At 45.4% G+C, this 10,854-nt stretch overlaps 1 protein-coding gene across 2 annotated transcripts in view; it reads right to left on the bottom strand.

Annotated features, from left to right (window-relative positions):
- Positions 1-10,854, bottom strand: part of FRMD1 (FERM domain containing 1) — a 40,528-nt gene that overhangs the window by 4,797 nt on the left and 24,877 nt on the right. The window contains exons 5-13 of one of the 2 annotated variants that reach the window (XM_063151721.1): positions 9,845-9,921; positions 8,033-8,219; positions 5,737-5,892; positions 3,407-3,472; positions 3,130-3,198; positions 2,766-2,940; positions 1,544-1,879; positions 1,275-1,403; positions 466-545 (exon numbers count right to left, since the gene is read on the bottom strand). In XM_063151721.1, the coding sequence (XP_063007791.1) occupies positions 466-545; positions 1,275-1,403; positions 1,544-1,879; positions 2,766-2,940; positions 3,130-3,198; positions 3,407-3,472; positions 5,737-5,892; positions 8,033-8,219; positions 9,845-9,921 (1,275 nt within the window). The remainder of the gene's footprint in view (positions 1-465; positions 546-1,274; positions 1,404-1,543; positions 1,880-2,765; positions 2,941-3,129; positions 3,199-3,406; positions 3,473-5,736; positions 5,893-8,032; positions 8,220-9,844; positions 9,922-10,854) is intronic. The other variant, XM_063151722.1, reaches the window with a different exon arrangement.

Here is a 10,854-nt window from a genome sequence, read left to right as displayed (position 1 = left end):
CAACAAAGACTTCCGTACACACAGACTATAATCACATAAATGATATAACAACTAGAGCTTGAGCATCTGGTTTTGCTCTGATGTAAGCTACTTCTGGCTTCAAGATGATCAAGTTTGCAACTCACATCCAAACTGCATAGATGGTTTTGGTTCTGTATTGCACCAAAAATTTTGATGTGGTTGATCTTCCATGTCTCATCCAGAAGACTAAGGTAGATATAATAACTGGTTTGCATGATCTCCCTGCTGATTGCTCCAAACCTTTCTATGCTATTCTGACCCCAAATGCTGCTCTTATCCTATTCCTGAGAGCAGTAGCTGACCAGCAGCTGGTTTTGATTACACCATGTAAAAATCAGTCAAATCCAAACTAACCCATGTGTCCTGATTTACAGCCGTCTCCATTACACTGGACCTCGGTTCAATGCCCACACAGACCTTCCTGCTGAGCAACCTCTCCCTTACCTGGTGAAGGGATTCCACACTTTGGCCTCTCATTTTGATTAGTGTGACTTGCACCACAGACAGAGATTCCTGATTTACAGCTGGAAAGGAGAAGCATGAAGTGAAAAGCATTGCAAGTTTGAGGTTTTGTGGGCAATAGAAAAGGGAAGTTGTTCTCACAGGCCACATTCAAACAGTGACAAACAGTGTCCTCTTAAGACAAATGTACATCATTAAGCACCCTCAATGCTCCAGGAGTTTTGCTCCCAAGTACTCATTTTTGGCCCTGAAGATCAACATTTGAAAACTTTCAAGTAAACAGTTTCTTGCCAACTTGTCCCATTTTTTTACCCTTCTTGCTTTCCTATAAAGGCTGTATATATTAAGGTCAGACAGCTCCTGCATAACCCTGTTGCCTAGCATCCCCTGTATCACAAACCACAAAACTTTACTTAATAATTCCTGTGACCATCCCATTATTCTGTGGTTGAGCCCCTTGGCTGTTTTGTGGCATACTAGATATTAAAGCATATTCCTTCCCTACATAAAGTTTACCTCAGTTATCTTTTTGTCATTAACTGAATATAAGCTTGGCACGTTTAGAGAAGGGAGACTTTGAGGAGCACAGAGGAGAGCAGCACTGTACATACAATACAGAAGGCTGGCCTGTAAATTCTAGATGAGCTGCCTGCAAATCCTGTTGCAGTAGGGCAGTAAATAGCACTGGCAGCTGTTTAGAAGGAGATTGGAATTCTTGTAGATCCCTCAGATCATGCCTGTTGCTAGAGCCTTAAAGAACAGCATTGAGCAGCAGCAGAAAGCCATCTCACCTTGGCAGCTAGCAGCATCTAGAGGCAGGGATTCAACAGATTCTCCCACAGTGGCCTCCTCTAACTGGTCTCCCTCTAAAGGCTCATCTACAGGCATTTCCTCTGGCTCATCTACTGCCAGCTCAAGCTCTAGGAGGAAGAGAGCAGCAGGAGAATGGTTAGCATTACACTTGTGCTCCAAGCTGCTGTACAGTCTCTTACTCCCTGCTCTCCTGCAGGAGAAGACAAAAGTTGGCTTAGAAGTTGCTCCACACGTCCAAATTCTTTACCATCATCCTGCGCGTCATCCTCAGCCCGCCCTTTGCTGCCGCTGTCAATGCCAGAGCTCCCGTAGCTGATGGTTGAGCTGCAGGATTGCTCTTTCCTGTGCACGCGGTCAATGCCGAAGGGCTCATCCACCGACATCTCCACGGACACGCGGTGCCGGGAGTCAGCCTCGATGCCCGAGGTGTGGGAGCTGCCGTGGCTCCCGGTGGACTGGCGCGACAGGCGGTTATCCCTGCGGCTGCCCCCGCTGCTCCCGCTGCCACGGGAGTTCTTGTCACACGGGTCCAGGTCCATGTCCAGGGTGTCACTGATGTAGGACTCCCGGTAGCGCTTCTTCTCTGAGGGAGAAACCAGCGAGAACTTTAAGAAAGGGTAACAAAATATATTCAGGAAGTTCTGTTGGCATCAGCCAACAGCTAAGAAACAACTGCTGCAGCTACTGAACAAATACAGGGACAGCTTTGTCTTTTGTTTGCTCAACAGATGGATGCTCAGGTGGTTGTAAAAGAATTACTCATACTCGCAGTAAACCCAGCATCTCCTAAATTAGAACAGGCAGGTAGAGGCAGTTATGATACAGAAAACAGTAGGTTTCAGAGTGAAGGTCAATAACAATAAAGCAAAACAAAAGCAAACAAAAAAAGGGAATTACTTAGTGAAATTTGGTGCTCAATCTTTAAATCAGATGCGCTGATTGGTTCTTGAAATACCCACCACTACGTGAAGTCAGCTAAGAACAAGATTTCTGTGGCTGGTATTTAGTAATGATTTATTATTTCTCCCATGGCATGTATGTGCTAAGGGTGGTTGAGAAATCTATGTGACACTAACAGACACAAAACAACCAAGGGCTTTTTGCCCACAGGCACTTGATCAGTCAGCCTTTCTACAAGTGACTGGCACATGCCACTGGTTGCACCCACACTGCTCAAGGCCATTGCTGTAACCCCACTGAAGGGAAAGACAGAAACCACTTGAGAGGAGATATCCCTCTACTGCTCTCACACAAACATTCTTCCTGATCACAGTCAACAATGTGGGAGCCACAATTACTTCTTAGGAATGGACTTGAAAGGTACCTAACACCTCTGCTTCTATCACTGGCTCCCCAATAAGGCAGAAACACCATTAATTAGATGAGAATAGGCACCATGAAACAACAGAAGAGACTAACACACTGTACTCTTCCTCTTACTAAACTCACTAGGGTGTTCCTTAACATACCTTCAGCCTCCTCCAGTTTTTGGATCTGCTTCAAAACTGGCTGAATATTCAGAAAGAGCCGGTGGCTGTTGCTGAGTAGCTGCAGCAAATGGCGTGACCTGAAGGGGCAACCCGTGTAGTAAACCAGTTTCCGTGCAGAGGGCAAACCATCTGGCTGGATTTCAAATTTTTTCCCCTGCACAAAGAGGAGAGATGCCAAAGAGATGAGCAGGAGCACGTTTTCAGCCACACAGCTACCAGAGATAGCTGTGGTCTCGTGCGTGCAAGTGACAGGACGTGACGCAGCAGCACAGGCAGGCCGACAGCTTTGCCACATCCCAGGCTGGCAGCCACTGGCAGATGGCCTCCATTCCCTCATACTCACCAGGAAGGCCAGCTTCCCAATGTGTGACCAGGGAAAGTCGTAGAGGAGCTGGCGAACGTGATTCACCTCCTGCAACACATCAAACCCACAGTGACACAGGGACTGGCAGGTACAGGGTGGAATCAGCGATGTGCAAAGAATTTGCAAACAACCAAGAATTTGAGATATGTGGAGCCTGGGGTTTGCAGGGGAGGCAGAGGAGCTACGGTGAGGGGGGAGGACAGGGAACTGGGCAGAGTTAATGCTACACCAGAAGGCTTTCACAGCAGTCTGTTACCTGATAGATGTGCATTCCTCTCAGGGTCAGGCCCAGGATAACTGTCGGTCGATCCTCCTTCTTATCCTAAAAGAACAGAAGAGTCAAAGGTTAATCTACAAAGACCACGCTCTTGTTCTGGCACCTACTGCAGGAGAGGTAGCAGGACTCCTCATCACACAGATGCCATCAGCTCATTTGGTTTTTATTATGTTTGTAAAGTGCACCTTGCCTTGTTGACCCCTGAAATACCTACACCTAAAATCCCTTCATGCTGGGAGCTCAGGCATTTCACCAGCATATGTCCTAGCTGTCCTGGACAGGGAATCCTGTAGCTTTAGTGATTTGAGAATATGGACAATTACTGTTCTCAGGGGTACCTCTCTTATAACCACGTGCTGTCTCTGCTGTCCCCATGAACATGCACCACTCTTGCTCTCCAGGTGACAGAGAGCCCAAAACAGGAGGGGAACCCATCTCCCTCTCCTTGCCACAGCACTGCTGTTCCCATCCAGGTAGCTTTTGGCTGGAGGGGAGCTAATCGATGCCCAATTATTAGGACTTTCATTCTAACATTCTATCCTGGTGTTGGGAGTAGGTGGTTTTACATGAGTTTTATTACCTGGGTTGAAATACTGTCTTTTAACTCCTGCTGCATCTTGGTATGACCTACTTGGTCTCTATTCATATTTTTTTGCTTGAAGACCAAAAACATCATAAGCTAGTACTTTCAGCCTCTCCTAACACAACAGAGTTAGGGAGTGGAATGCATGCATTTTTTTTTTATTAGGAAGAAAAGGAGAAAGAAAATTTGGAGGTAAAAATGTATGGGCTCACAAAGCTCAAACTTTATGTCACAACTCATCTTTATTCATGTCTCTCCTCATCTGGCTTACAAGATACAAGCCTTATGCCATCACATTACCCCACCCTTTATCCCTGGTACCATCCCTGTCTTCAGCTCAAAGTAAGAAATATTAAGAAATAATAAGAAATATTTTCTGCCTCCTAAGGACAAAGAGCTTCGTAAATCAGTATTGGTCTGAATGAGAGATAGGGGGTGTGTTGTGTTTTCCTTAGCTCCCAACCTCAGTAGAAGCCACCTTAAGATGAAAGTGACTGCTTTTGAAATATCAGGGCAACCAACCCACCAACACCTTCACCAACTCCTCTGCACTTGGCTCAGGCAATCGGTGACCCAAGCATCACCTAAGGAGGAGCATCTCTCACCACAAAATGAGGTAACTGTGTCACACAGCAGGAATAAGACTCTATTAAGAATCAAACGACACATGGAAGAGTACATGGTGCCTAAATTCCAAATCAACAAGGAATTTAAATATTAAGAGCAAGCAATTTCACAGTCTTGATGCTTTTGGATATAAAATGTATCATGTCCTGCCTGCTGGACTTCTTATGGCATTCAAGTGTAACTAACTCTCTCATGACTGCATCACTAACAGCACTAACAGCATTAAGAATAAAAAAACAGAGAACAGAAGAAAGGTAGGCAAGAATCTTTGGTTTGCAAACAACTAAGCCTGGACTACTGATCAAAACTTATTTTCTCTAGAAAATGCACGTTTCTTCAGTAACTAGAGCTGTTAGATACGTTCAGAGGACATGTATACTTCTCAGATATAATTGCCACTGAGCACAAAAACCCAAAAAGTTTAATTATGAGTCTGACAGAGGAATGTATCTCCATTTGGGAAAAAAACCCAAGCCATTCCTAATTGCATAGGCAGGTTTCACTCACCTAAGTGGAACAGAAAACTTCTCATTTCTAGATCTAAGCACTCAGCATGTGAAAATGAAGCATCTTCTGTTTAAGCAGGTTTGGGTAAAGAGTCTAACAAGCAACAGTGTAGGAATCCAAAACTGCCAAGAAAAGCATATAACTGAAAAAACACCAAACGCTCTGGCAGGGTTGGAGAATGAATGAGATACAAAAGTTGGAATGATTCAGTGTCACCTTCAGTTGTTACACGACATTTGTGTGAAAGCTGGCTGACCTCTTGTCATAATTTCAATGAACTACAATGGGAAAAAAAGCAGCTTCATTGATTTCCCTGGTGCAATTCTACTGACAGGCAGGAACAAATATGAAGTTTTGCCATTCCTGTGGCCAGTTTCTTGGCTGAGGAACACAACTAAATTCCAGCTACATCTGTACATTGGCGACGGATTTGTTTGTGGGGACAGCCCTCGTTTGGCTGAGCATTTTAGATTTGTTTGGCCCCCCTGAATCAGAGGCAACTGTCCCTCAAACAAACAGAAGGAGAAAAATGCCATGGTGCACTCAATTAATGATGGGAGAAAAGTTCAAAATAAGAAGCTCTTTGTTTAACCTTCTGCAGCCTGTAGAAGTGGACGGGCACATCTTCCAGCAGGCAGGACTCCTTAATGAACTTCAGCACCGCTTCCTTAGCGCTCAGCCCTTGCTGTTCCCGGTGCATCTCTGGGGCATGTCTCAAGATGTAGTCGCTCCCCCTCTTTGCAATTATCTAAACCGCAAAGAAAACAAACAGGTCAGCAACTCTTCAGCAATCCCCATGAGAGGCAGCTGTGATCAACAGCAAAGCGGTGGCTGGAGGTGGAGGAGGTTCATATATTCCCTCAAGATGTTGGTCTGTGTTTGCCTCTGCCTCCCTGGAGGATAAGCATTTAAAGCAGCCCAGATGACACTGATGTCTCCAAACAGATCCTAGTGGCAAAACTGTAACAGACCAAGACTACAGAGGTCTTGTCAGCTCTTTTCACTTTTAAGTATTGGAATTAGTTTTCCTAACTCTTGGCATCCATAAATGTTTATGGGCAGATAAAAAATACTCCTCTGCATGCCAGCACAATCAGCAGCAACATCTCTGAAGAGGCAGAAATACTAGGTTTTCCTTTTAAGAGCAGAAACTACACATTAGGCTTACTTAGCATTTCCATTCTCAAAGGGTGGATAACACTATCTCAAGGTATTTTTTTATCTATTAGGAGTGGCTGGCAGGCACGTGGCTTCACTAAGCAGTAGGAAAAACCTGCCCTGGGCCTTTTGCTCCTGCCCTGCAAGTGCCCAGTTCCCACGTTTACCCACATGCCCTCTCCATACAAGGCTACTGGGCAGCTCAGCCCTCTCCCATACTCAGCTGGTTCCTTTCAGGCTGTGAGTGGCAGTGACAGGTAAGAGAGATGATTGGCTGAATTCACTTCCCAACATCCCCCATCACCAGGAGCATTTAAAACTAGATTGCACCAGGTACCTGAGAACATCCTGCCAGAACAACCTGTCCTGGCTCAAACCAACCAGACCCCATCACCACCCAGTTCTCACTTACATTTAATATTAAAGCCCTTGCTTACTCTGTTTGCTAACACCTCTGCATGCCCTGCCAGATTGGTTGCCCTCCCACGAGGAAGGCTGGCCTTGGTGGAGGACAATATTGATGCCATCAGCTGTGCAGTGTCAGCAGAAAGAGATGTGCCAGCTCCACAGTTCAAAGCTGGGTGGGTCAGCCCAGGGCAGCAGTGCCTCTCCTCACTGGCACGAGACTTGGGCAGCCCTTGGCCAAATGATATGAAGCACATGTTGAAGGAAGTGATTGTGTTGGAGGAGGAGATTACTCACTATCTCCCCAGGGGCAGGGAGAGAAGCGTCCCCATGCCTGCCAGATTTTGCTGTTTGTAATGATGTAATAAATCACCCACATACTTGCTTGGGGTTGTGGCTCAGTGCAGGTGAGCAACAGTCTGTGATAAGCCCTTTAGCTGCCTCAGAAACAGCACAGAAGACCCACCATTTCCAGCCCTTTGTTAGCTACCTCCTGACAGGCACCCAGTAACAAGGAATGGCATGGGATGAGGGCCTGTTGTCTGGGAGAAAGGCACAATGCTGCACAGTAAGGCAGGCAGGCTAGGATTTGTGCATAAAAGAGACTATCAGTCAAGACAAGTCCTGTCACTGATCTGAACCTTCTCCCCAAAGCAGAGGACAGTGCCATCTTACAGGGGAGATGCAACTTGCCTGGGACAAGCAGTCTAACAAAGTCTTAGCTAATTTGCCTTCATTTGACAATTAAATCAATTCTTGGTTGAAAGTCCTGAAGGGCACAAGTCACATGCTTATAAACAAACACGCAAACGCTTTCTCTTTCCTCTTATTGCACTTGAGGCAGAGATTAATGACAAAGCAAGCACCAGAGGCACTGCACAGCAGTATTACCCCGTAGGTTTGGATCTATCCATCCCTGAGGCAAGCATTACAGAGAGGAGAACAAAGGGAATTAGACTTGGCTTTGCAGCCCTGAGGTTTTCTGGAGAGCTTGGGTTGTGGAGATCTTGCTGATGTACCTCTGGAAACACACAACCCTTTAAGCCATAGAAGAATTAAACAAGGACATCTGCACTGTCAGAGTTATTCATGTGACACCAACACATGCCATCACCAAAGAAGGATGTATCCCAGGAACATGCATCTACATCGAGTGGAAAGACAAGAGATATTCCCTGAGGGACCTTCAGGGTGATACTCTACCCATCTGCCTGATCATTGCAGCAGGAGAGGGGGAAGTTGCATGGCTGCAGTTAGGTACCACCTTGGCATAGCTCCTGCTGCAGGCATGATCTGTTGACAGAAAGGTACCCCCCCAAACTTACCCATTGTGGGAAATAAGCCTGAGGTTCAAAATATTTGCCAGCGTGGACCTTCTCTCTGTAGTTGCCCAAGTCTGCCTGTAAGCTGTAGGCAGCCAGCAAGAAGTAGATTTCTTCTTTGTGGTTGCAATGAGACATAAGCACTTGCTCTTTGAGATGGCAGTAGTAGAGCTGCCGTGCCACCTTATCGCTGCAAGACAAGGGCAAATTTACTTCAAGAACAAAGTTCAGATAAGGACCCTCAAAAACATCATCCTGCTGAGAAGAGGGATTAAACTTTGACATGCCTGATGTGTGCCAATGCCACCCTGATACAGTTGTGTGTATAAGGAGCACCAAACCAAAATCAAGGTCTTCTCCCACTAAGTGTTGTACAAACACAAGAAATGGTAGCTTCTACCTTGAGGAGCATGAGATCTAAGAAGTTAGGGCAGAAGGTAGATGAAAGAAAAATCACATCACACCTGTTTTGGAGACTGACTACAATCAAGCACTTCTGTTTCCCTGGAAAGCCTGTAGCAGCCAGGATAGTCAACTCCCTTGGACTCTCAGTCCTGTTTCTTGCACACCTGTCCTCCTTTTCCCTCTAAACTTGGCGCTGCTTTTTGTTTCACCTTGCCTTAGGCTCATGATAGTTCTTAACAGCTAATTCCCTGCAAGGTAGATCAAAAGACATGGGGGCCCTGGGCTTGTTTTTGTCTTCTTCCTCAAGCTGCTAAACAGGGTTTGTCTGATAAGGAATTACTATGGCATAGCCTTGAAAACCCACACACCCCCTGCCCTCAGAGATCATGGGAAGCAGGCTGCTGACATGTGCATGTAGATGAGGTGCTGGACGCTACAGTCTGCTTGTAAAAGTGTGCAAGTATAGTTTGAAGGGGCCAGATAACTACCTCTGCATGGCTCTACAAACCTCTCCAATTAAACTACTAGTGCAAGAGAAATATGCCTGTGATGGTGTAGGATATGTAACTTGGGAGTGGCAGAATGGTATGTAATCTCCCTCTATACAAAAAAGGCAAAATGAAACAAAAAACACTTATCAGCCAGACAGACTCCATAAGAAAGAGTCCCCTGTATCCAAAAGTGAAAGACTATGGAGAGAGAAAACATAGAAAACCACAAGCTTTGCTCAAGACAAGAATGAATGCCAAAAATTTGGTAAAGATTTTAATCCACCTACATGATCCCGGCTCCTGGCTTCCCCCAGGGACAGAGCCACACCAGAAGCATTGATGTAAATTAACTCTGTCAGTTGTTCATTTTTAACTACCTCATCCTTTGTTCTGTACCATGGGTGAGGGTGGTGCTGTTTTGAGTGCAGCCCATATTCCATGTGAATGGACTACAAATGAAAAAGTCTAACTTATGAAGTAATTTGTTTTGTCCATGTATGAAAGTCCATTTCCAGGATTAGACTGCACAGAGCATTGCTCAAATACAAAAAATAGATCCAAAGCACGTGCTTTGGAGTATAAATAACTATTTTTGGTATATGCATCCAGTGCCTTTCATACAACCAAAAGACATGAGCAAAAGAGTGTTTTGCTAATGTCATCATTCAACCTGCATTTTCAACACAGATGGAAAAGCAGTCACAATTTTCCTAGGGATATGGAGTATGATTCAGGCAGAAAACATTCACAGCTGAGTGAGGACATCTGTGAAAGTCTTAAAAAAAATCCAAGCTGATTTTTAAAGCTTATTTCAATGAGTTCACAGAGATGAGCTTAACAAAGAAACATTCTTTTTCTTTCATTTTAAGAACACACTGAATAATTCAAAACACAGTCATTACCACAGAAGAGAACTTACCCTATTACTCTTCCATTTTCTACATAGTATTGTACTCTAAAGAATGCAACAAATGGAGGGCTGAATTTCTCTGTCCCCTAGAGCAAAGACAGAAGACGAGTTAAATTATGATCAGCATCCAAAATTCCTGTTAGCCTATCTGGTAATGTTCTCTCCTCTGAAATTTACTTCCCATACTGCTTTTCATTTTCTACTCTTAGCTCTTGGCAAGTTTTAGGAGGGAGTCTGACTGTCTTGGAGGCTCATGACAATGAGGCATCACAAAACAATCAGACAGGTTGAATGACAAAATCTCCTAGGAAGAGCAGAAGATTTTTGGATAGGAGGGATGTGCTGGTGTAAGAGTCCCAGAGTAGCCTGGGGACACCCAGGCTGGCCCAGAATTACCTAGCTCAGCACCTGGCAGCACCACAAACACATTCGTGCTGAACGCAGCAAGTTTAACCCAGCCTCCCTCACAGCGCCAGCAAGGCAGCAGCGCAGTGTGCCACCCTGGCATGGCCACGGCATTTCCAGGGCACTCCTAGGAGCAACCATCCATCCCTGCACCACACCACATCACCCAGCACGGACAGACACACTGCCATGTTCAGCACTCACTGCCTGGGGCTCAGGAGCACCAGCCTGGTATCAGCTCCATGCCTTTTGTTTGGCAGGGCTCCTGGTTAGTTATTCACACGTTCCTGCAGCCATAGAGCAAAAGGCAGTGGTGGTGTCTGCTTCATACTGAGGAGTGCTGCTAGAAGAAAGCCAGCATGAGGCCTGTTGTTTTAGCTACAGCCTATCCTTCCGACTTACAGGCTTGTTTGAACGGAACAAAAAAAAAAAAAAAGGGAAAAAGAATAAAGGAACATCTTACTAACTCACTCTCTCATCTTTCCTACTTTGTCACTTTCATGTTCACACAGGTAACTTTGCTCCCACAGGCAATTCCAAGGCTTTGCTGGTCAGATCCATCTCACTGGGACAAGGTCCACGCCCTCCACATCTGAGGCAGACAGCTTCTCGAC

The sequence above is a fragment of the Melospiza melodia genome, chromosome 3, assembly GCF_035770615.1.
Source record: "Melospiza melodia melodia isolate bMelMel2 chromosome 3, bMelMel2.pri, whole genome shotgun sequence".
In the NCBI taxonomy this organism is placed as follows: Eukaryota; Metazoa; Chordata; class Aves; order Passeriformes; family Passerellidae; genus Melospiza; species Melospiza melodia.
This window is presented reverse-complemented; position numbering and strand designations above follow the sequence as displayed.